This window comes from Protobothrops mucrosquamatus, unplaced genomic scaffold (genome assembly GCF_001527695.2).
Source record: "Protobothrops mucrosquamatus isolate PMUCROS unplaced genomic scaffold, P.Mucros_1.0 scaffold3377, whole genome shotgun sequence".
NCBI classification, from domain to species: Eukaryota; Metazoa; Chordata; class Lepidosauria; order Squamata; family Viperidae; genus Protobothrops; species Protobothrops mucrosquamatus.
The window spans coordinates 113,592-139,587 of NW_015389360.1; the positions used below are offsets into that span (position 1 = coordinate 113,592).

General features: G+C 41.2%; 1 protein-coding gene across 1 annotated transcript; it reads right to left on the bottom strand.

The window, feature by feature from the left end:
* Positions 1 to 61: 61 nt before the first annotated feature.
* Positions 62 to 20,978, bottom strand: TSTD2 (thiosulfate sulfurtransferase like domain containing 2). Its single transcript, XM_015826914.1, has 10 exons — positions 20,842 to 20,978; positions 16,707 to 16,912; positions 15,636 to 15,943; positions 14,483 to 14,591; positions 8,794 to 8,919; positions 7,615 to 7,720; positions 7,084 to 7,202; positions 5,038 to 5,196; positions 2,555 to 2,693; positions 62 to 1,493 (listed from the first exon to the last, which is right to left on the bottom strand). The coding sequence occupies exons 2-10, from the start codon at positions 16,893 to 16,895 to the stop codon at positions 1,213 to 1,215; spliced, it is 1,536 nt and encodes a 511-aa protein (XP_015682400.1). The 5' UTR covers positions 16,896 to 16,912; positions 20,842 to 20,978; the 3' UTR covers positions 62 to 1,212.
* Between the last annotated feature and the right edge of the window lie 5,018 nt (positions 20,979 to 25,996).

Genomic DNA, 25,996 nt, shown 5'->3' on the forward strand with positions numbered 1-25,996 from the left:
AATCTCCCTGATCTAACATGCTCTTGCAAAAAGCTGCATGGGATATAATGCTCGAAAGCTTTATTTGAGGTTTTGGATTCATTCCAGTCCATTTGCTCTGCAAGAGCAAAGTAATGAGTACCTAGGCAAGATTTGCTCATCTCCCTGCACTGTTGATGGGGATACCTCTACTCACTGCACAAGTCTTCTACACTTCCTTGACAGAGGGTGACCTTATATTCTGCAGATGGTGGCTGAAACAGCTGAAGCCGTACAAATATGATGTTGCCTCTCTCTTGCCAAAAGAGGGTGCCATTTGTTTTTATGTCTCCCACTTGACAGTGTCCTATTCTGCCCTCCCCAAATGGAGATTAGAATTCCACAGCTAAGGGACATGGGGAATTTCCATTGATGCTCATAGTAGCATTAGAATCTGTAATGATTCAGAGTGGTGAGCATCCAGGAACAGGCATGGCTTTAATCTTTGGACTCATTGTTCATCTGAAGACAGATTAGGGGATTTAAAACAGCACAAAGGATGACATTATTATTAAATCTCACCTTTGTGCAATTTAAGGCGGTATACATAAAGCTTCCTCCTATTTATAGATAGGAGATCTTTTAAATACTTAACATGCCCTTTAAACTCTGAAACATCTCTTCCCTAAAACTGGGGCAAGTTTGACTTGTTTTTATGGGAATTAAGGAGCAAAACGAGCACCTTAGACTTCTGTCCCTAACACTCCTGAAAATGGATCAAAAGGTTAAACCCCTCTTAGTCTAATTATATAATATTAGCAATCCTAATTCCTATGGCCCAAAATGTAATCCTCAGGGTGAAAAAAACTTGTCTAACGCTGCAATACAGCCCAACTCGCAGTCAACAGATGATATCCCATTACTTCCGTTACTGATAGTCAGCAACATTCATAACTGGTACAGAATTCTATGCAACTTGTTAAAATTAATGGTGAATGCATTGTAGCCTTCCCTAATGAGTTGAGACCCATTTTTCTATTTTTTCACTGTAAATTAGGCCGTCCTAAAGCATCACATATTAGAACTTCAAGCTGTCTCGGTGAAAGACTCCAAATATGGTCGAATCTTTCCCCTCCATGCAATTTCTTCTGAGAGGAATCCAATCACGCACTGAAATTTTGACTGCAGCTGGAACTGAAGATTTGCTCAACTGCCCCACACAATTAACTCCCTCAAATCCCATTAAAACACATCTCAGAACTGGCATCTCAGACAATCATGAGGGAGTGTAACTTCAGGGGTTGTCAAATGGCGTTCCACGGGTACCCGTTGCCGGGTCCCTGTACATTCACATTCCTCTTTGAAGGTTTGTCCTGAAGGTGCTGAAGCCAGTGCAAGACCTTTCTCCTGGCAGAGAGGACAACAGGCTGTAAACCCTTTTTGTTGGCATCGCTGGCATGTCAGGACAAGTTGACGGCAGAGCTGGGTAGAGCAAAGACGGTACTGGTCCCAGAGTGTCCCACAGTAACGGCAAGCTGGAGGGGAGGAAAGCAAGCTTAGATTGCTTAAGGGAGCAGTTGTTTACGGTTACTGCTGACCCTATTTTTCCGATGATCTTAGGCAGAGCATGATTGGGTTTACACAGCTACCATTTACTATCCATGATTTGTTAGTAATCCACAATTGATTGGGATTAGTTGCGACAGCTAAATCGTAAGTTGTGCTTTATGAGTGCAGTGGTTTGGATCACACAGCACATTTAGCCTAAACCAAACATCCCACATTAGTTATGTACTGCATTTATGCCCCATAATTACTCTGCAAGTTCATGCTAGTCCTGAGAGGCTCCTCCTTTTACAGTAAGCCCTTAATTTAATTGACTATTCAGAAGGAAGTACATCTGTTAAATCCAAATGTCCGTTAAATCTGAATATAGGCCATCTGTATTGGCATACGTCATTTGTGTAGTGACATAATTTTAAAAAAATGGTAATAAATCCTCAGTGTAGCAAATTAACGTTAAATGAGACTGAAGAACAAGTTAAAAAATGCCCATTGTTTCTGAAGTCCATTAAACCCAGTATATTAAACAGAAGGTTATTATATTCCTACAACCACAACCTTGTAATGCAAATTAGTTGAAAAAGTATGGCTTGCCTTCATACCGTCCAGTGATGGACGGGCAGATATTTGATCTTGAATTTCTCTGGTCAAAATTCAACATTTTAAAACACTTGGGGGAAGGACAGTGTGCGACCTATGATGTACAGTATGTTCAGTCTGGGTTTTAATTGTGACTGAATTAAGATGAAATCTATGCCAGCATAGAGGATATAGGCAGCGAGTCAGTCATTAAAAAAAAAGAACCCTAAGTATGAAGGAAAAAACTCTTGGTGCTTCCAAATAATTTCCCCCAACTAGATGAACTGGACTACAGCCTCTCATTAGGCCCAGCCATCTTGCTGTTCATACAAAGGGCAGCTAATTGAAGAAGGCTGAGCAGGAGGGAGCCCCATCCTACAGTAGTTTGCAAACTACTGGCTTACAGGATGCATGCAGCAGAAGTGCTGCTCAGACTGGAAAGAACATACTTTACCTGAAATGATGTCGCTGTTTGAGGAAATGGCGTAACGTTCATCAAAAACAAAAAGCTTCCCTCTGTAGAACCCATCCGGAAATTCTTCTAGGTACTTGTGGATGCCACCTTTGAGATGATACACTTCTGTGCATACACCCTGGTTGAAAGCAATACCACATCCAATATAATTTTAGAGCTTCTGAAAAGCCAACAAAAGGTTCTACAATCTACAACCAGTCTGGTATCAGAATACATGGAGTATATCGCTTTGCTGTATTTATTTCATGAGCACATATAAGCCGAGCAAGATGTGAATTTTCCACGTCTTTCTTCTTTTTCAACAACAACTGAGAAGTATTGGATTCTATATTAACTGACAGCAGAAGCCAACCTGTCCCATATCCTGAAAACTAACCTCTAGAATCATGCTAGGCCATTACCTATGAGCTCAAAGGCCTAGCTATTCTAGGCTAGAGCAATGTTGGCGATGTGTAGACTTCAAATTACAGAATTGCTAAGAGAGCTAGTCTGACGTAGTGGTTAAGGCATCCGGCTAAAAATTGGAACAGCGTGAATTATAGTCCCACCTTAAGTATAAAGGAAACTGGGTGATTTTGGGGGCCAGTCCCTCTCTCTCAGATCTAGGAAGCAGGCAATAGCTAACCACTTCCCAAATTTTTCCAAGAAAACTGCAGGGACGTGTCCAGGCAGTCTCCAGGAGTCAAGACTGAACCTGAAGGTAAAAAAGGACAAAACTGCTCTGTCAGTGTGGGTCATGTATATTTGTGACCTCACAAGAGTTAGCAATTCAGTTAAATCTGGATTTGTTTTGAAGAGCTTGTTTTTTCAGAGGTTGACCCAGGAGTGAAAACAAAATTTTAAGATTGAACAAGGTGATGAAACTGCCAGAACAGCCTGGCTATTAATTATAAAGATCTCTAAATCAAGCTCTACCCCTCCTCTCCTATCTAAAGAGAAAGGGAGACTGGGGAGCACAGATCTCCATGATATAAAACTCTCCCATTTCTATTCTTAAACATCTTCACCCCAATCCCCCAAAAGGGCCCTAAACATTTCAGCCCCACTGCATCATTGGAAAGCCTACCAACAAAGTAGGAGGCTGAATTGCCCCCATCAAGAACTCGCCTCCTCTTGAGCAGAAGAGTTCTCAGACACTAAATTAGACAAGATCCCAATTAATGAGCTAGAAGGTCTTCAAGGATTGGTCACCCAACTCTGCATTATGTCAAAGAAGGCTGAGTGATGCTAAACGATACTAAAGGGTTCTGGTTCAGATGTTTGCTCCTTAACAGAATGGCCACCTGCAGAACAAATTTTGCAGCAAAGGCAAGATTTACTCCATTTTTTTATCCTGTATTGAACAAAGACATCTGTTTAATGCACAGTTGGATCCACAAAATTATGAAAGGATAGCTTTGATCTTTATCTAAACTGCAATGATTCATCCATTACAGGCTGTGAAAGAGCAGGTGCTCTTTTCCAGCTCTTTTTGAACAGTTAATTAATTTAAATACTTCAGGCAATTTTGTACAGGTTAAATCTGTGGTTATCTAGAGTCTGACTTTGTTCAGCATTATGTAACTGCCAGAAGATTGGACCTGCCGTGTTACCCCGAAAGTAAGACCCTGTAGTACTTTCTTTTGGAATCTGAAGTAAGCACTAGAACTAGGTTTTACTTTGGGATGCTGAGTGCCAGCCTGCATGCTTAATCGGTGCTGCAGGCCCCAGGCTAAGGGCAGGCGCTGCAGCTCTCATGACGGCTTTTGGCCTCTACCAGCTGCTCCCGCTGGATTACCTTCCGGCCGGCCGGCGGCTGCCACCAACACGAAGTAAGGAGGCAAGGCAGGTGGCAGAGGGGGGGTGGAGTTGCTTCCCTCCGCCTGCCAAAGCCGTGGAGGGTAAGGTTGCCACACCCCCACACCCAGATGCCCTGACCTTCCCCAATCGTTTTTTCACTAATCTGCCTTTCAGCTGCATTGCATTTCTCCATTCGTTTCTCAGCCTTCCCCGCGTGTTTGTGGGACTACCGGTAAAAAAAAAAAGTTCAATCAGACTTTCTAACTTCTTGAGATCTCGCGAGAAGTTAGAAAGTCTGATTGAACTTTTTTTTTTTTTAGTCCCACAAACATGCGGCGAAGGCAAGCAGACGGTGGGATGGAGAGGGCGGGGCTAGCGGTAGCTAGTTCCACTGGCGATCGCTGGCAAAGGGCCCTGACAGGCCGGTGGGGAGGCGCTCTGGCTGTCACATGGAACATTGGGCTGACTCGCCCCGCCCTACGCTAGGGCTTACTTTCGGGGTCGGGCTTATATTAGGCCCACCCCACCGAAAATCAGCTGGGGCTTACTTTTGGAGTAGGGTTTACTTTCAGGGAAGCATGGTGGTAGATCTGCCAGGGAAACTATGAAGGCCTTGTGCAAATCCTGCTATTTCCTACATCTGACCAATTCCAAATCAAGTCCTCTTCCCTGAGGTGACTCACCTTAGACCTGAGGTAGGCTGAGCTCCGCTCGCAGCGGATACCTCCCGTGCAGTACATCAGGACGCGCTTGCCCCTGAAAAGGTCCAAATTCTCATCGATGTAGATGGGGAAGTAGCTGAACTTCCTAATGTTGGGAGCCAGACAGCCTTGGAAATGCCCCTGTAATTTTTTTTTAATAAAAAAGCATTACTTAACCTGTGATATTAAAAGATAAAATCAAGAACCAATGCACCTGTCATGGTACCATATTATCCCACTGCTGGATTTCTTCAGAACATAGAAAGAATGAGTTGGAAGGATATTACAGGACATCCAATCCACTCAGGGCATCCCTGACAAGCGGCCATCCAGGCCCTGATTGAAAAGCTCCACTTAGGAACAAGCCACAATTGTTCTAGGCAGGTGATTCCATTGTTTAAGAAGAAACTGAATCACTTTCCTAGGATGCAGATTGATCAAAGCATTGAATAAGGTCCAGAAATAAAGTGACAAATTGCCCTGGATTGCACAGCAATGATAAACATGAATCAGGTATGGAAAAGCAAGGACATCAGCCTGGCAACTAAATGCAAATTAGTCTGCATAATTTTGTTTCCCATAGCTACCTACAGTCTGGCTACCTTGGACCATGAAAAAAATGTAGACAAGAGGAAAATCAACTTGTTCAAGCTGTGGTGTTGGAATAGGCTCCTTGGATAACAAAGGAGACAAACAAGCGAATACTGGAGTGTATAAAATCAGATGTATCACTGGAAGGCAAAATCACAACATTCTACCTTACATTTTCAGGAAAGCAATGTGCACAAACTCACTAGAAAAGGCAGTTATGCTTGAAATGGTCAGCAGTAAAAGGAAATGAGGCCAAAAGCCACAGTGGCTACAACCAATGCATTCCTTTCCTTATAATGTGTTGGCTCTTTCTTGTTCCCAGTTCCAATACAGGTCCACTTTCTCTTTCTTTTAGACCACAAGCACAATGATTCTTTTAGAACATTAATGTGCATAGCTGCTCATCTTAAGTACATAATTCCCAATTAATTACAATAGAGTGCAGGTGAGCTGGACTGAATAGTTCCAGCCCTGCCTGTAGGTTGAAGCCTGGTATTTTGATAGTTCTTCCAGTGCTAATTGCTGACCACACACTTCTCCTTACCCCATCATGCAGCTCAGGACACTTGTGCAGTGTTCATGCTGAAGAAGTGATAAGTGTAGTATCTTTCAGCATCCTAGTAGCTCTCCTCCAAGCCCAGAACTCCCCCAAATCTCTTCCAAAGTGTAACCCCCTGAACCGGGCATAGTATTTTATTGATATGTGCCATAAAGATATGTGCCACAAAAGCAGACCTTCTCCAGGATGATCTGTCCCCATTCCAAACTTCCAGCAGTGCATCTATTGCTGTTGTAATCAAGTCCACCCTCCTTGCTGATGTTCATCCTCTTTTCTTCCACTTTTCCCAGCATTACAGACTTCTCAATAGTATTGTAACTGTGATTTAACCAATGCGGAGTTCAACAGAGCACTCACCTATCATGATCTGCACATAATGCTATTATTAATGCAGTTCAAGATTATGCTGGTTTTTTTAATTGCTATATAAGACTGGAGGACTACTACTATTCTTAGATGCAGCACACATATACTGCCCCCAATCCTGTATTAATGCATTCAGTTTTTCCTACCAGATGCAGGTTCTCTCACACTACTGCTGGATATGACTCAGTGTTTAGACCTAACAAGGGAACTTTGTTTTGCCCGGTAAACAGTTAGCCAATCTTTCTTACTTGGTGTCATCTACACAGCTGATAACTATATATTTTCTTCCATCTTCAAGATTATTTAACAATTCAGTTTTTAAAAGACAGGTTATACATCTCAAAGTTTAAAAGGGAGGAAACAGACAAGATACTACTGAATCGGTGTTTAAAAGCCTCTTAACATGGACATGTATGTGTCATGCACGTAAGTTCCTATTATGCATTCTTACAATGTCAGGTGTCTAAATCCAAAGGAGGCAACAACAACACACCCAAATTAAAGCTACCTACTATTTTACTTTCATAGAAGTTCCTACAGTCCAGCAAAATTGTATCCATCTGGGCATCACGACTCTGAGAAAGGTATTTCTCAACTTCTGCATGAAACTCCTTTGGAGGCAAACGGATTCCTACCAAGAATTAAAAGACATTAAGAAGATACTGTAAGTCACTACAATGAGCCAAATGTGCATATTTAATACACACACCCCTCCTCAGCAAATCCTACTTTATTCTAGAAAGTTTTTTTCTAAATAATTGTATACTAGACTTCAAACATGAGTGTAATCCTGTTCTGCAGCTGCTATTTTGGTTCCTTGAGATTACGGCCTTCCATTTGATTCTTGTAAAGCACAATAGGCTTAGTTTCAAAAGGGATGAGTTTGGATTTCCAGCAAAAACATTCTGCGTTTTCCATGTCAGCTCATTGGCTGGGAGGAAAGAGGATGGACAATAAAAAGGAGTGGGAAGAAAGGAGAATCCAACCCTTGACATTAAAAAACAAAAAAACAAAAAACTGATCATCTACGATCAGTTCCATACCAGTTTCTTTGTAAGAGACTTTTTCTGGGTGAATTCCCATAGGCACTATTTCTTCAAACACACCAATTCGAAGATCTGGAAAACAATGGGCTCCTCCTACACTGGTCTGAGGAATCAAGGGAAGGAAAGAAGCAGTTGCAAGAAATGTTAGTTTCCATGTTGGCTTAAGACGCTCAATAATCTTTCCTGCCCCATCATCCCTCTCTCTCATCTGCCCCAATCCCCTGGAAATCAAAGGTGAGAAAACCAGTGTTTATGAAGTCCACCTGCAGCTTAATTTAGTCAAAAAGATTTAGAAGCAACCCTCTTGAATAAACCTTTGACGAGGTTTGATTTTCTAAATAATTTACTGATCTTGTTTGAGAGTGAAGACATTTAATAGGAGCTTTCCTGAAGGACACAATTGCCTTGGGGATACAGGACATGCTACCCACAGACCTAGCACAGTCCACTAAGATGTCAGGTAATTTTCTTCCCTCGATAAGCTAAGTTTGCATGCATTCCAGATGAAATTATCTTAGCAGCTTGGCTGGCTCCTCCTTTTTGCCAAGGTAGGGTGTGGAGTGGGTGAAACCAGGAGGAGCACACTTGAGAATGATCCAGTAGAACACCTACACACAAAACTAAACTTTAGGTCCATATTTCTTACATAATACTTATCCACTGGAAATATGCTCCGTTTTTTTTCTTGAAGATGAAGGATAGTTCTCTACTCAGGAAAAGGAAGAGGGAGGTCATTGCCCTCCTCCTTTTCATGTCTGCAGAGAAACATCACACAAGATGAAATAAATAAATAAATCATACATGGAGCCAAAGGCCTTTCTCCATTGCTCCATTTATCCATCTCAATGGTAAGAACATACGTGGTCAGGGAGCAGTAGTTCCCTTCTCCCTAACTCTACCTGCTGACATCAGCCTCTTAGCATATAAAGAAATATATCCAGCCCTTGGGCCTTATTTAGCAGAGGCAGAGGACTCAGATATGGGCCTGAAATTATTGAAGAAAACAGTGGGATTTCTTTTGACACCTCTTGGAATGCTATAGGACCTGGGAGAACTCTACATTTATACTGCATAAAATTTTTTCACAAAGCAAAAGTTTTGGGGGGAAGAAAGGTCTTTAATCAAATGGTCACTGTTGGGTCACCAGGCAGTCAGATTGCTTTGTCTATCTCTCACCTTGAAATCTTCCTTTGTCAAAATGTCTTTGAAGAGGGGATGAGATAGCATTGCATCCATATATAGGTTAGTAGATGTCCTGCTTCCACCTACAGTTCCATTAATTCCTTCTGAAGCAATTCGAACCTAGAAGCCAAGTAGGGAGAGTCATTACAAGATATGCAACCAAGGAGCTTCCGGTGGTGATAGCCGCGCCGATGGCGGCTTTTTTTCAGCTGCCTGCCTGGGAATGCGTCAAAGCATGAAGAAACAGCAGTCATCAGCTGTTTCTCGGCTTGGAGCCTTGTTCCTCGGGTGAAGGGGGAGGGGTGAGTTTTCCCAGATAGAGGTAGAGTTCCCCGTCTCCTCCACATTCTTTTTTTTTTTTTTGAGGATGAGGAGTGAGAACTCCCTCGGAGTCTGGGTTTTCTCCGCACCCCAGGACGCCTTTGTTCCTTTTTTAGGATCAAAGCCAGATGCTGCTTCCACATCTGCTGTTTAAAGAGATCTGTGATTTAAATTGAAAGCAGACAGAGCTGACCGGGAGAACCAGAATTGTGAGAATTTGGGACTTTAACTCAGGAGATAAGTAAAGTATCTTCTCCATTTACTATTTAAATTAAAGGAAGAAGTGAAAATGGCGGAGAAATGCTGTTTCCTGTTATGAAATACTTTCACTTTTACTTGGCAACTAAGTTGAAACAATGTAGTGGAATTTGATTGCTTATTTAAAGACTAAGTTCTTCTTTTTTGGGGGGGGGATTTGTTTTTTTTTTACTATCCCCTCCTTCCTTTTTTTTTTGGAATGCTGGTTTTACAAGATTAATAAGTTTTATAGAAGTGGTCACAGTTTGAAAATGGCTTCAAAACGTCTTGGAACTTCGGCTTTGCTTAAAGGTTTACCCTTTCCGGGAACGCAGAAGGTGCAGCAATTTAAGCCTCAGCCTCCCTCACCCTCTCCTTTATCACCGGTACTTACTCTTAAGGACTTACAAGATGCCTTGTAAAAAATAGTAAGACAGATCAGACAAGAAACTGCAGAGTTTTTTGAGAAGAAGAATAATGAGATGAGGAAGGACATATTGCTGGCTTGCCAGGGGTTAGCAGCTTATATAGATCGTTTGGACGAACGTGTGGATAAAGTAGTAGAGAATGTGGAAAGACTTGAAGATAGAGTTGGAAAAGTTGAAAATAATGTTGATATAATACAGAATGAAATTATTATGATACAGTACAGGGAGATGGAATATGCTTTGCGAATAAGAGGGTTGAAGGAGGATTTGCAAGAAAATTTGAAAGAAGAAATTGCTGCAGATTTAGCTTTTATTTGGGGCTGTGGACCTGAAGAAATCTCGGGAGAGATAGAGATAGGGTGATAGAGTCAATTCACGGATTGCAAAGCAAAGAAATTTACCAAGATATGTGGTTATTTACTTTTTCAGAAGATCACTTTGTAATGAAATTATACAGGCTTTTTATAAGCAAAGATTCCAGATCGCATCTCAAGATGTTATAATTTTGAAAGAAATACCTTCTAAAATTCTTAGAAAAAGAAAAGATTTTGCTTTTTTGACTGAGGAGCTGAAAAAACATCAGGTTCAATATAGATGGGATATACCTGTGGGGTTAGTGGTGAATTTTGCGGGGACATGTCATAGACTTGACACAATTTTGAAAGCAAGAGATTTTTATGTTTCGGTCTTGAAAGCAGGTACACCATCGTCTCCACGACTTAAGAGAATTGAACAAAAGTTTGAAGAACATCTGACTGAAGGAATATCAGCAGCAGGAAGCTTGCAGGTTGATTCTAAGCAACAGTGTTTGGAGAGAAAAGATGATTTAAAGGAACAGAGAATGACTCGTGCAGCTTATAGAGCAAAGAAAAAAGAATAGCAAAAGACTGGAATTGTGTTTTAGATTCAAGTAGAAATAAGAAGGGTTCCTTCAAAATTAATTAATTAAAGTTTTTTTTCTTTATATTGACCTAAAAGATGATTTGGAATTTGAAGATATTTGTGTGAATGGAATATAGAAGTTATAATTGGTGGACATGTAGAGATATTAAAGTTTTATGGATTAATCTTGTAATGTGTTATGAAGTTGATGTTAAAGAAATTAATTTGATGCTGAATTTTATAATAGATGTAAGAACATTGTTGTGTTTAATCTAGTAGAAATGGCAAAAATCTCCGCTTTTTGTGAAGGATTTATAAGAAAAATATATTTTGGTTTGGAGAAGATGGATTGATTACATATGAAAAGTATTATTTAGCTTAATATGGCTGAATATTATTTTTAGTTTTATGATTTAATTATAATATTATTTTGAGATGTTATAGATAGAAGTATGTGATTGAAAAGTATCGTTTAGCTTCTGATTAAGATTTAATTATAATATTATTTTGATATGTTGTAGATATAGATGAACTAGGAGATTGAAAAGTATTATTTAGTTTATGAGTGAATTTAAGATCATTATTAGTAGTTTAATAGGGTTGTATACTATTTTGAATTTTTATGGTTTAATTATATTATCATAAGATTATTATTATTAGTTTAATAGGGTTGATTATTATTTTGAATTTTATGGTTTAATTATATTATTATTCTGGTTGTTAATTAGGTATATTATTATTTCTGTTGTTAATTGGTTAATACTTATTTTGAAAGAAAGTTAAATTATGTTATGGATTTAATTGCTAGTATAGTTGGGTAATGTTATTTAGATTATGTTATTGTTTATTTGTACCCTGTAATCAGCTCTGGAAAGTGGGGGTGGGAGGGGAGGGGGGGGACATATGTTGTAAAACTTTTTTTTAAAACTTTTCAATAAAAAAAAAAAGATATGCAACCAAGGTCTATCTAGATCAGTGTTTCTCAACCTTGACAATTTTAAGGCATGTGGACTTCAACTCCCAGAATTCCACAGCCAGCAATGCTGGCTGCGGAATTCTGGGAGTTGAAGTCCACATGCCTTAAAATTGTCAAGGTTGAGAAACACTGATCTAGATTCAGGTAGTCCTCGACTTAACGACAGTTCATTTAGTTATAATGGCACTGAAAAAAGTGACTTATGACCGTTTTTCATACTTACAACCGTTGCAACATCCCCATGGTCACATGATCAAAATTTAAATGCTTGGCAACCAATTCATATTTATGAGGGTTACAGTGTCCCGGGATCACGTGATCCCCTTTTGCGACCTCCTGACAAACAAAGTCAATGGGGAAGCCAGATTCACTTAACAACTGTGTTACTAACTTAACAACTGCAGTGGTTCACTTAACAACTGTGGCAAGAAAGGTCATAAAATGGGGCAAAATTCATTTAACACTTGTCTCGCTGAGCAACAGAAATGTTGGGCTCAATTGTAATCATAAGTCGAGGACTACCTGTGTATTCAGAAGGGATCCTAACAGAATCTACTAGGACTTACCCATAGGAAAGTATGCACAACATTTCAATTATGCCCAACCTACAATTTGTTCTTGTTCAACTGCATCTACATTTAATCCAAACCAAAGGCAACATCAAAAAAGGGAGAGGCTTAACATATTCTTAAGAATTATCTTGGGATTATCTAAATGCAACCTGCTCTGCATCTGTGTTGGAGATGCTGGCTGATATTTGCTTCTGAGCTTGATTTGTAGGAAACACTTTAAAAACAAAAAGAGCTCTCTTCCCATCCACCATGAAAAGCTTGTTTTGAGGCAGCAAAATAATACCCAGGAGTCAGGGCACGCTTTATGTTGCCCAACAGACATCTCTGCTTCACTCTGAAAATGAAACAACATTTTGAAAGTTGCAAAAATCCTGCAAGATCTTGTTAGCTGCTGAAATCCTGCAAGATCTTGTATAAGATGTATGTATTCCCTTGAGATTTTGATTATTTATTGGTTTGTTTAGACCAGGGGTAGGCAACTTTGGCTCTTTTATGACTCATGGCTCAGGAATTCTGGGAGTTGAAGTCCATGAGTCATAAAAGAGCCAAGGTTGCCTACTCCTGGTTTAGTCAAATCCAGTGCCAGAAAAGACTGTGAACCTGTATATCTCAGCCCAGGGAGAATTAAGCGATGCCCTGACCTCCCTCTCAATGCCTGGAGGCTGTTAGGGGCTGGATGGGGAGCAATGGGTTGAAACCAAACCCTGGCAAGACCAAGTGGCTCTGGGTTTGGGGTTATTTGGCCCATGGAGAATTGCCCCCCTTTGGTCTTGGATGGAGTGGCACTGCCCCAAACAGACCCTGTGTGTAATCTGGGGGTTCTCCTGGACTTTGTGGTCAGGAGGGCCTTTGCGCAACTGCAGGTTGTGCACCAGTTACACCCTTTCCTGGACCAACAATGCCTACTTACGGTCACTCATGCCCTAGTCTATTGCAATGCACTCTACATGGGGCTGCCCCTGAAAAGCATCTGGAAGCTCCAGTTGGTGCAAAATGCAGCGGCCCACATGGTTTTGTGCAGACCTCAGTATGCACATGTATCCCCTCTCCTGAGATGATTGGTTGCCTATTTGCTTCTGGGTGCAATTCAAGGTGCTGGTTGTCACCTTTAAAGCTCTTCATGGCTTGGGACCAGGTTATCAAGTCTCTTGCCGGTCACATCTACCCGATCCATTAGAGCAGGGAGGCAAGGAATGTTGTAGGTCCCATCCCCTAAGGAAATACATCTGGCGGGCCCCAGAAGAAGGGCCTTCTCCATGATGGCTCCCTCCCTCTGGAACATCATCCCTCTGGAAATTAGACGGGCCCCCACTCTAACACTCTTTCAGAAGGCCCTGAAGATGCGGTTCTGCCAGTGGGCCTGAAAACCCAGAGCAGAATGGAGCCCATTAAATGGCTGGTATGAATGTGTGTTGTCGCCGGGGTGGGGGTTATTATTTTATTACTTTTATTTTTATTTCTTTTACATTGAGCTTTTATGTCCTTTTAAGCCAGCTTGAGTTGCCATGTGCGGGTATGTGGCAATATAAATCTTCTAAACAAATAATTGAACAAGTACCTGTTTCCTACATAATGTCCGAAAGTGAACAAGAGATTAGTCAACATCTTGTTCTTCCAAGATTGTTGTCAGGGATGATTCTAGCCAGGGATTTAGATTATTTAGATAGATATTATTAGATATTATTTATATAGGCCAGGCTGCCTATCATGATGATGACGAAGATGATGATTTGTTGAAACTATACCTGGTTTTTCTCCAAATAATGGTGTTTAATATAACTAACATTGTTAATATATACAGGCAGTCCTCAACTTACAACCACAATTGAGCCCAACTTTTCCATTGCTAAGCAAGGCAGTTGTCAACTGAATTTTTCCCCATTTTACGACCTTCCTTGCCACAGTTGTTAAGTGAATCACTGCAGTTGTTAAATTAGTAATACGATTGTTAAGTGAATCTCGCTTCCCCGTTGGCTTTGCTGGTGAGTGCCACCCTGGGACACTGCAACTGTCATAAATACACGCCAGTTGCCAAGTGTCCGAATTTTGATCATGTGACCACAGGGATGCTGCAATGGTTCTAAGTATGAAAAAGGGCCATAAGTCACTTTCTGCAGAGGCATTGTAATTTTGAATGATCACTAAAATGGTTTTAAGTTGAGGACTACCTGTACAAGACAAAATAGAAACAATTAACTAAAATTTCAATTAAAACTCAGATTATAGAAGAGTTATTATCAAAAAGGGGACAGTGAAGAATCACTTACCTTGCCAGTGAGATGCAGATGCTGACATAAAGCCTTCTGCCACATACAAAGTCCCACAGGATCTGCTACCTCGCAGTAGCAATAGTATAGCAAAACTTCCCCAACTTCACTAAAAAGAGGGGAGGGAACAGTTAGTGTCCAAATTCTATATTTGCATGACTAAACGTACAAACCCTTAACAGCTTGGCGCTAGTTTATTGCCTTGTGTCTGCTTTTGATTTTTGTCTAGCCTCTTGATTTATGCAATGAAAAGAGCCATGTCATAAGCACTGAATTATTTTTTACTTTGTTTGGGTATCATATCATTCTGCAAAACTGTATTTGTGTGCACGAAGGCATATGCATGCGCACGCACACACACACACACACACACACACACCTCGTTTTGAACCATTCTGCCTCTCCTTCTCATCCCTGCTTTGAGATTTTGCAGCAAATCATAAACAAGTCGANGAGAATAATGGGTCAAGTTGTTGTCACCTCCTAAGTTTTTAAAAAGAGAAGAAAACTGTGCAGTTCACCTCTCAGGTCAAACCATCTTGTTGGCCCCTCCTCCACCTGACTTTGTCTCTGAGAAAATGATGATGGATGGTAAACCGAGTGACCTTAAGAGATTCCTGCTTCCATTCTCCCCTCTCCACTTCTGTTTCCTTAAATGAGGAAGTTGAACTTCATAAAACAGCAGACTTTAGATGTCCAACTCTTAATTACCTACCAAATGTTAGAGGTTCAATTTTGTAACCACTTATCAAACTCAATTCAAGAAACCATCTCTAACCCTTTATAGTCATCCATGACATTTTAAGTGAAGAAACAGTTTCCTTAAGGGACATGAAGGGATATAAATGGGACGTGTAAAAAGCCTAGCCAACTAAACTGGAAGGCAAAGGCATCTGAATAGGAGACCAATTGAAGGTAAAAGACTACCAGAGTTTTGGTGGCCGTGATAATTCCCAAGAACATGGAACTGATGCTCCTCAATCATGGACAGAAGACCATAAGTCTCTCTGTGATCAGAGGTTTCCTAGATGACAGATGATTGATAATCACCAGCAGAGCAGAAGACCATCAATCGTTAGGAAGTGGGATGAGTGAAGACAGAAGAAAGTGAACAGATTCATCCTAGCTCAAGATAAGGATAATTGTTTCTTACCTTTCCATTTCATTAGTATCAATATGACTTATATCTGGGAGCTTGTAGATCACCTCCTGGTTTCTGTCTAGAGTCTTGCTGGGCCTAGATGTTTCATCCACAGAAGCAGGATTGATTCCAATGCCGGCCATCTGCTTTAAGATCACAGATGCTTGCTGCCCAACGTCACCTGAATGTTGAGAAGCCACATGTCTGTGAATGCCAGTCAGATCTTTGAAAGTCTGTTGGCAGCATCTCCAGGAAATTGCCCTTTGGCGGGCAGGCATGTCAACTTCCACTTCCTTGGCTTTCACAAAGAGAGCAAATGCCTACAACAACAGCGGGGGGGGGAAAGAAGTTTAAGAGCAAATATAATTGCGTTATCTGAGACTCAAAACCTACAGGACAGCCAGCAGAATGCTGACTAAGCAAACAGATAGATTGCAAGCCTTTTAGTTGCCTTGCTTTACCAACACTTATAGTTTTGAAGTTGTCTAATTAACTTAATTAGTGTTATATCTACTTATGATATCATTAACAAACACAGATAAAGATATTGGTTGGGAAAAAAGTGAAGAACCTAATCAGTAACTATACAATGTTATTGTGATACCAATTCTCTTTTGTAAATTCTGATCATGAACTTCTCTCCATATACCATCATGTTCTAGCGTAACCAAGAAACATAATCTATGATACTGTACTACCTGTCTCCATTCCTGTTTTTTTTTTAACCACATCACAAACAGGAATCTTTAATCCTGGCTGTAAAAGGAGGATTGCAGTGAAGGTAGAGGGCAGCACGTCCCTCACTTTTACATGCAAACTCCGCCTTACAACCTCCTCCTGCTGCTTTGCAGTCAAGAGAACCTCCAGTTTGCCAGATACATTCTGTTTACTCAGGATTTACTAGTAATTTGGATTCAGATTGGTAGAGCAGAAATTGGAATGCATCTGAAATGATTTGGCACATCAGTCGTAACACTAAATTCAGAATGACCATTTAAGACTGGAGTGCAAGCGGGATGAACAAACTCAGCTGTACAACCGTTTTCCAGTGGTAACAGACACAGTCAACAACAAGCCAAGTACCTTCTTCTTTGCAGAGGCGTATTTCTTTTTGGTGCTGCAGTCTACTTTGGTCTTGAGATGGCTTTTGGGTGGGAAAGGAAGGTGGTCTTTCAACTCAAGGTCTGCAGAGGTTAAGAGGCAAACTTCCACCGCATCATCTCCATTAGGCAATGGCAAAGAGATCATTTCTACGTCACAGCAGCCAGGCATACGTTTTTCTCGGTGTCCTAAGGAGCATCGTTCCAAAATAGGGTTTTATTAACAGGACATGCAAGGAAAATAAAACAAAACCAGGAAATAATAGACCTGCATGAGCATTTCCACACCAGGTCTTAAAACAGGAACTGGGATCAGCTTCAGAGCTGCCTGATGGCAGATCAGTAGAATCTACCTACAGGTAGTCCTTGACTTACAACAATTTGCTTAGTGACTATTCGAAGTTACAAAGGCACTGAAAAAGTGACTTATGACCGTTTTTCACACTTACGACCATTGCAGCATCCCCTAGTCCAGCGGTAGGCAATCTTGGCTCTTTTATGACTCGTGGACTTCAACTCCCAGAATTCCTGAGCCAGCCATGCTGAGGGGAAAGGGAGAGGTTTTCAAGCTGAGCCATGCTGGCTCAGGAATTCTGGGAGTTGAAGTCCACAAGTCATAAAAGAGCCAAGGTTGCCTACCCCTCCCTAGTCAAAATCCAGATGCTTGGCAACTGGCATGTATTTATGACAGTTGCAATGTCCTGGGGTCATGCGATCACCTTTTGTAACCTTCTGCTGAGCAAAGTCAATGGGGAAGCCAGATTCACTTAACAACGGTGTTACTAACTTAACAACTGCAGTGATTCACTTAACAACTGTAGCCAGAAAGGTCATAAAATGGGGTAAAACTCACTTAACAACTGTCTCGCTTAGCAATAGAAATTTTGGGCTCAGTTGTGGGCGTAAGTCAAGGACTATCTGTATCTATATGTATTGCTAATTCTGCTGCAATGTATACTAAATCAGAGCAAATCTACTTTTTTCCCTTGCAGCATGCATTCTATTGCCCCATTAATAGGAATTTTGACCTCCATCTTCAGTGACCCACAAATGGAACACCCTGCCTTCCAGCTTTTTCCTTTTGCTGTAATATGGTTTCCTGCATTTGAGATTCAAAGCTGAAAAGATTGTTTCCTCAATATTATCTGAAGGACCGAGGACACATGAGGCTAACTGAGGAAGCTGAGAACCCAGTTGTGAACCCATTCAGAATCAGCCTAAAATTATTCCTACTACCGGTATATTTATGGGGGGGGGAGGAGAAGAGGAGGAATAGATTATTTCCCTAATAATTTATTTTCAAGTGAAATCCTTTACTATAAGTCTGAACAACACAAAATACAAGTTGCTAAAGTTTAATAATTATTATACTACAGAATAGAATGTACAAAACAAGGCATACAAGATGAACAAAATGTATAATTGAACTTGCATAATGGTTTATTTTTAAAATAGAACTGCAACTTAACTTTGCTGAGAATATGGCAGGCAGGTGTCTTTTTCTTTTATCCTAAGCTGCCTTTGTGGAGAATTATGCTGAAGTAAGAATCTTTTTCATTTCTAGTAAATATAATCTTTTTTTCCAGGCAGAAGCCGAAAATGGTATATGCCACTTTCCAAAATTAAAAGGTAGAGCATCTGCAGAAGCCTCAGACACAACCTGAAATTAGACCTACCTGATAGTTTAAAATATGGTCTAATTTCTCTAATTAACACTTGCCATTTTACTGTACGTCTGTGAATGCTGAGCTATACCCTCTGTTTGAAATACTCATATTAGTCACAAGGTCACAGGGGAGATTTTTTAAGCCACAGTTGGTCAAGATCAATCTGTCCTCTGAAAATATAGGCCTTACTTTTAAACCTTATCCACCTGCCTTATCACAGTTATCAAGTGGCATTGATAATGTTACTGGTCTGCTTTGCAAGATTAATGGAGAATACTATTATATTAATATTTAATTCAGAAACAAGTTGATATGCTGTTTCCCCAGCTATGATAACTGATATTATTCTTTATCTAATATCTTATGCAGTCAAGAGCTGCATTTTTGCTCCTTCATGTGCTGGGTAAATGTAGTTTCTGATGGTAAACATTTTAAGAATATTGCCAGTCGCTAGTCTGAGTCACACCATTTGCTGAGCCATGCTGAAGTTAGTTGAATCTGAGTTTATGCAACATATTAAGCAATAAAGGTTTTCTTTTTCTTAACACCATATGCAATTTCAGCCATCCACTCAGAATTTTGGTTTACCTATTCTAATATTACGGCCAGTAGACATTTTGCATGATATCCTGAACTACAGACAGTCCTCGACTTACGACCACAATCGAGTCCAAAATTTATGTTGCTAAATGAGGCAGTTGTTAAGTGAGTTTTGCCCCATTTTATGACTTTTCCTGCCGCAGCTGTTAAGTGAATCACTGCAATTGTTAAGTTAGTAACACAGCTGGTGAGTGAATTTGGCTTCCCCACTGACTTTCCTTGTCAGAAGTTTGCAAAAGATGATTGCATGACCCCCGGACACTGTGACCGTCATAAATATGAGTCAGTTGCCGAGCATCTGGATTTTGATCACGTGACAATGGGGATGCTGTAATGGTTGTAACTGTGGAAAATGGTCATAAGTCACTTTTTTCAGCGCCTTTGTAATTTCAAACGGTCAGTAAACAAATGATTGTAAGCAGTGGTGGGATTCAGCTAGTTCGCACCACTTCAGCAGAACTGGTAGCTATTTTTTTTGTTGCCCAGATCAAGAATGGACTTCCAGAAGTGGCATCCACACAGAGAACCGATTGTTCACATATTTGAATCCCAGCACTGATTGTAAGTCAAGAACTACATGTACAAACTTATCAAATTCTATTTTACCCTACCATGTTGTAAGAGCCCAGCCTGTGAGGAGGTGTGCACTCAGCAAATGAATGGCAATTCTGAATGTTAAAGCAGAGTTTATCTCATTGCATTTGAAGATACTAGGAAACGCACTTAGGAGTGGCTGCATATAAACCAGAGCAATTACTTTTTACAAGTAACACTTGCACTTTTCATCTCAATCCAGATCTCCTGAATCTATGAAATAGCTGGCAACGCCATCTTTAGCTTTTCAAGCAATTGCTGTTTAGTTCCTTCAACACCGACAAAATACCATCCGGAAAGTTCATTTCTAGAACTGGAATTACAGTGTACGCAACTAGGAATGAAAATACTAAGAATCGTGAAGTCCTAATTCAATTTTTGTTTAAAAGACACTCATTGTGTGATTCAATCAAACTCTCTTCTGTAACACAGAAATAAAAACTCTGTATGACAATAATAATACCTTCCTTTTTATGGCTATTTTAAGAGCATGTTCATCAATGCCTTGGATTTACTTATTAGACTTGAACAGCCACCCATCTCACATATGTGATGAATTCTTATATGATTATTACCCCACTATATTGTCAACACTGTAGAAAGACTGTATTACCGTTTATTGTAGCAAAAATAAGTTAGGAGGCTGGGAAACTCTATTCAAGACTACTGTACCCAGTTTCATTAAAAAGCACATATATTTTTTTTTGTGAGCTGTAGCTCTCTACCTCAGATGCAACTTTTGAAAAGGGGCTACTAGCTTCCGATTCCGTGTTTTTCAATCTCGGCAACTTTAACACGTGTGGACTTTCACTTCCAGAAATCCCCCAGGCAGCATTCTGGGAATGGAAGTCCACACCTCTTTAAAGTTGCCGAGATTGAGAAGCACTGTGTTACGTGGCTTAGAAATCCGTTTTAGGGGACACGTGTGCACCAGTTTTGCCGGTCGACTGAGCAAGAAAGTTAACCGCGGGGGGCGCATATTCCAAATTAAATTCGTAGCTAACGAATTCTTGGTTTAGAGGGGAAGGAGGAAAAACCAAAGGAAGGCGGGGTACAAGTTTTGGACTTTTTCCCAGCTGCAAGCTATTCACTGGTGTCCCGTTCAATTCAATAGGAGCCATTAAGAGCCCAAACCAAGGCAATCGCCTCCTGGGTTGTGCTTCTTCGTCTCGCGGTTTCCTTGGCATGCAACCCCAAGGAAGATTTCTGCCTCCGTTTCTTCTTCTTCCCGCTCTTCCTCCAGTTGCCCTTTTTTACCTCGACAGGCGCGGTCGGTGCGCAGACCCTCCCTGTCCCGTTCCGTCGCTCCTTCCTCGCTTCCTTGGCCGGCAGCTGAATTGGCTGACTCTCTCTTCGAAACGAGAGCATGGCTGGCGGCTGGCTCCCTTAAGTCTTTACTCCGCCTCCTCCTGGAAACACTTCACTTGAGGGACTGCCTGCAATTCTCAGCCTTTTTAGACAGGACTTGCAAGGAATGCAGGAATGGTTTGGGCGTCCCAAAGAAGTATTTCGTACAGCCGGTCCCTTTGATTGATTACATGGGTAATCTTCCTCTTCAAGCACAGCTAGTATTGAGATTTTAGAGAACTGAAATATCATATAAGCATTTTAATTTTTAAAGTGTTGTAGCGATTAGGAGGCATGAGATACTAATCGTGCTTATTCTTGGGCCGGGAGGCCCTGCTCATTGTCACTTCTTGATTGAATTAATGCAACAGACTCTACTCTGCCCTTGAAGACTAACTGGAAGCTTTGGTTCAACCAGAGTGCATCAGCACAAGTATAGGCATGTTGTTTTGCCCACGTAACACCACTGCTGCACTTGTTTCCAGTAGGTTTCCGGGTGCAATTCAAGGTGCCAGTTGTCATCTTTATGGCCAGGATCCCTCAGGGGATCATTTTCTACCAGGTACATCTGTACCTCCCACATACTCCCATAGGGAGGGCTTGTTTCAGGTCCAGCCTTTTACATTTTCTCATCTTATGAGGACCAGGAAGGGGCTTTTTCTGTGGCTGCCCCCATTTGAATGATGTTCAAGCCCACTCCCACCCCACAGCCAGAAGCTTAGTGGGAGCCAGTGCTGCTCACACAACAATGGTGTTACACAGATATACAAAGTATGTCCACTACTGCCATGTCGCTACTACCTTCTGGACCAAATGAAGCTTCTAACTACTCTTCAAGGGAGCCCCATGTAGAGTTCATTGAAATAGTTCAATTGGGAGGTGACTGAGCAGTACCCCCTATCTAGGAAAGGGTGAAACTGGAGCATATGATGTACAAAGGCTCTCCTGCCTTTGAGCACCTGCTCTCAACAGGACCCAAGATTCCCAGAAAATTCCAAATTGCACACCAGCTTAGACTAAGGAAGTGTCACCCCAGCCAGAATTAAAGGTCTCAATTCACCAGATACAGGTACCTTAAAACTCAATCTTGTCAGAATGAACAAAAGCCAAATCTTCTTATTCAGGTTCAGACAGCCTCCAGGAACCAGGAAAGCACTTCAACAGCATCACCTGATTGGCCCAGGGCAGAGATATACCGTATAGCTGAATATCACGAATATGCTGATGATATGTATATATTTTTAACATTCCCTCAGGACAAAGAAATCCAGAATTATTTGAGTATATTCCTCAGGAAAACTCCACGAACATGTCCATATAGTCCAAGGAGTTGAGCTGAACATGTAGGAATGATTACCTTCCACTCTTGTTTAATCTAGCTTGCTGTGATACCAAGGTGTTGGGTGTTCAATAGGAAGTCAAATGTCATTGTGGTAGCATATTAATATGCACAGAGAAAATATAAGACACAATCCTTGTGGCTGGTAATAAGTCTCCCACAGAGCTACAGTATATCTCAATATATGTGGATAAGATTGGAAATATACAGGATTATTCTTCTTTTAATATTCTTCATAGTGCATTTGTATTTGTATTAATATGTGAGCCTTAGCACTCCTCCAGCAATGAGGATTAAATAATAGATGAAGATCTCTAGAATAAAATACCTAAGGTAAGTCATTTTGGTAACATACTGCCTCTAGCTTGATCAAGGACTTGATCAGGCAATGTAAGCAAGAATAAAACTGGAACCTGGAAAAGTCCATAACACTGACAGCAGAGGATTTGACAGGTATATGCAAACAAACTAGAATAATAAACAGTTTAAGGAACTATTGAAACAAATGTCTAATATAGCTCAAAACAGCTATATAAGCATATATTCTCTCATACAGAGTGCATTTGATATAGAAATTTAAATAGAACCTTTATTTATTTGTGTATTCATCACATTTCTATACTGCCCATCTCATCTAAGTGACAAAGATACAAAGACTCAAGAGACACCAGAAAAACATTTCTACAGCTCCCATGAGAGACAAAATTGCTGGAAGAAATAAATTGGGAAGGAAATAAAATGGTATTATATCAGGATATCAGCCAAGCTACTTTATCAAAAAGAATGTTCAATCCCCACAACTGACTACACAAGGAATAAGATAAATAGAGGGGAGGGCAGTGTGTGTGTGTGGTTATTTGGGCCTCAAGGAAATAAAATAATTTCTACTTTTTAAGAAATGAACAGAATTTTGGGTGATCTGCAAAACCACCTGCATTGTTAACATAAAATTACCTTTGAACTCCTAAAAGACATATGCTGTAGCTGTAATAAGGGAATGGAAAAGTTAACAGAAACAATTAGGGCTATGATTCCTGTAAGCTCCCAAAATATATATGGGGAGGGGGGAGGAGAAACAAAAAGAACTCAGTTATTTAGAGACAAATAAAATGTCCAGAAAGCTTTAATTTCTCAGCCTTAGGAAGAAGGCAATGGCAAGGCACTTCTGAATAGCCTTGCCAAGGAAACTGCTGGTACTTATTCTGGTGTCTCTGAGAGATTTGGACAAGATTGAACAGAGGGGGGGGGAATTGCATAGAGCTTGAAACCATGACATGTTTAGAGTATAAGAGCCGTTCTCAGAAAATGCAGATAGCAGGAGAAAGAAACTAGTGTGGGAAGTCAGCTCCCCAGAGAAGGAAATATTAAAAGGGCAGAAAAATATATTTCCTCAAAAGTATTTTAAAAAGCAGAAACCAACTTTGCCACCAAGCCAACTATCCCAAACAGGAGCCAGCCCTATACAAATCCAAATGTAAAACCATCAGAAAGTTTGTCAAGACAAAGAGACTTAAAATCTGCATACCCCACCCAAACTCTAGGAGTCATTAGCCCCATCACCAGGGAAGCAGGATATGATAATAGGATTAAACCACAGATATCAAGGCCTAGAAAAACACTCAGAAATATCCTCAAAGTTCATGCCACAGGAACAGGAAACTATTCCAAACAGAAGGCTAGAGGGGATATAAAAACCTACTACCCATGTGCTCAGCCTCTTCTTCCCTCTGCTCTTTCCTGCAAGGACCATCTTTCTGCCTCTTCAATAAATTGTAACCTTCTTCCCAAAGCAGTCGCCATGTTGCTTATTTATCCCCGGCTTGGATGAACCAGGATGAAGACTTACTTCTGACACTAGTATACAAATGAAGGAGGAATAAGTTAAGGAGGCAGCATTCTTTGGGTTGGCATGTAACAATCCCAGCATGTGCATTAAATGACTCTTCAAAAAAGCATATGGACGATTGCAACCATGAAAGTTCTTCATTTTGACCTATTAATACTAAACCAGTTTCCCAAATAAGCTACAATAACAACAAACTTAAGGCAGATTGCATGGTACAAAACACAGACACTCCACTCCGCTGACACATAGTTAAGAGATAAAACCTATTCAAAACACCTAAGATCAAAAAAATATTTCATTTTATTCAGAAAGCTAATATTTTTGTCTTTTGTCCTTTTTAATGTACACTTTTAATGTCTTGCCTATTTTTGAGGTTTTTTTTTTGTTTGCAATGATTTATTTTTTTTTAGAAAAGATGGAAAAAATTATGAAGTAAGGCAATCTGTAGTTCAATGTATCAGTCACGGCCACAACTGTTTTATGTATTTTTTAACTACAAAGAGGATATTTTAAGACTTATATTCTGCCCTTTCTCGAAATCACTTTCACTGCAGAATGTATATTGAGGTCACAAAGATCACGAGAAGATTCCCCATGGAAAAATTAACAAAAACCACCTTACAGAATTTAATTATCGCCCCATAATAAAGAACATCCGAGCGATATATTGGAGATTTGACTCTGAATTGGTTTCCGTTGGTATAGGTATCCTTTCTTTAAATAAAACATCAGGAGCCTACAGTATCGGTTGGGTTTGTTTTCCCCTAAAGAAGCACAACAAAGGTGCGCTGCGTACTATGGGAGGGGAAGGCGACGGGAGTGTTTTTGCTTGTTTGCGTTTCTCAGGAAGTCTCCCAAGTGGTAGATCGTCCCTTAGCCTCGACCTGCCCCGGAAGAGCTCCGTTCGTATTCCGTCCCACGCCAGAACTCCTCTCTGGATTCCCCGCCAGAGGCCACCGGAAGAACCTGCCGGCGGGCCGGAAACAACGAAAGGCAGAGAGAAGCGGAGGTGCTCGCTCGCTCGCTCTGTTTCTCGGGGGGGCCTTTGCGCGGCGACGACGACGACGACTTCCGGCGAACGCTCCGAGTGTCGGTTGCTGCTGTCATCGGGCCGTAGCGCCGGCAGCCCCTTTCCGCCCCCGAGAGCACCCTAGAATCGTCCGCCGAGCCGGAGGAAGGGTCGAGCCATGTCGCGCAGGCGGCACAGGGACGAGAACGACGGTGAGCTGGAGGGGAGGGAAGCGGAGGGCGAAAGCCCTGCAAGGCCGCCTTCTCCTTGCGCCCGCGCCGTTGCTGCTCCGGAAGACCTTGGCCCTCTCCAGATGCGCTCCTGGGGAGGAAGTGCGGTAAATCATGGGGGCCTCCCCATCGCCTCGGTCCAGCTGTTTGACAGAGCTAGAAAGCAGCCGGGGCCAGTTGATCTTCTGTGCTTGGATTGGCCAAGTCAGAGGAAAAAAAACTCAGCTCGCTGGGTCTGAGCTCTGTAGTAGAGATGCCCGGGCTCTTCAATCGGGAGTTTACACTGTGTCCCAAGATTTTATCCTGGGCAAAAATCTTGGCTCCTTACATTACAGGTAGTCCTCGACTTACGACCAGAGTTGAGTCCAACATTTCTGTCGAGACATTTGTTAAGTGAGTTTTGCCCCATTTTGCGACCTGCCTTGCCAGAGTGCTTAAGTGAATCACTGCAGTGGTTAAGTTAGAAGCACGGTTGTTAAGTGAATCTAGCTTCCCCATTGATTTTGCCGGTCAGAAGGTCACAAAAGATGATCACATGACCTTGGGACACTTGCAGCCGTCATAAATATGAGCCAGTTGCCCAGCATCTGAATTTTGATCATGTGACCATGGGGATGCTGCAAAGGTGGTAAGTGTGAAAA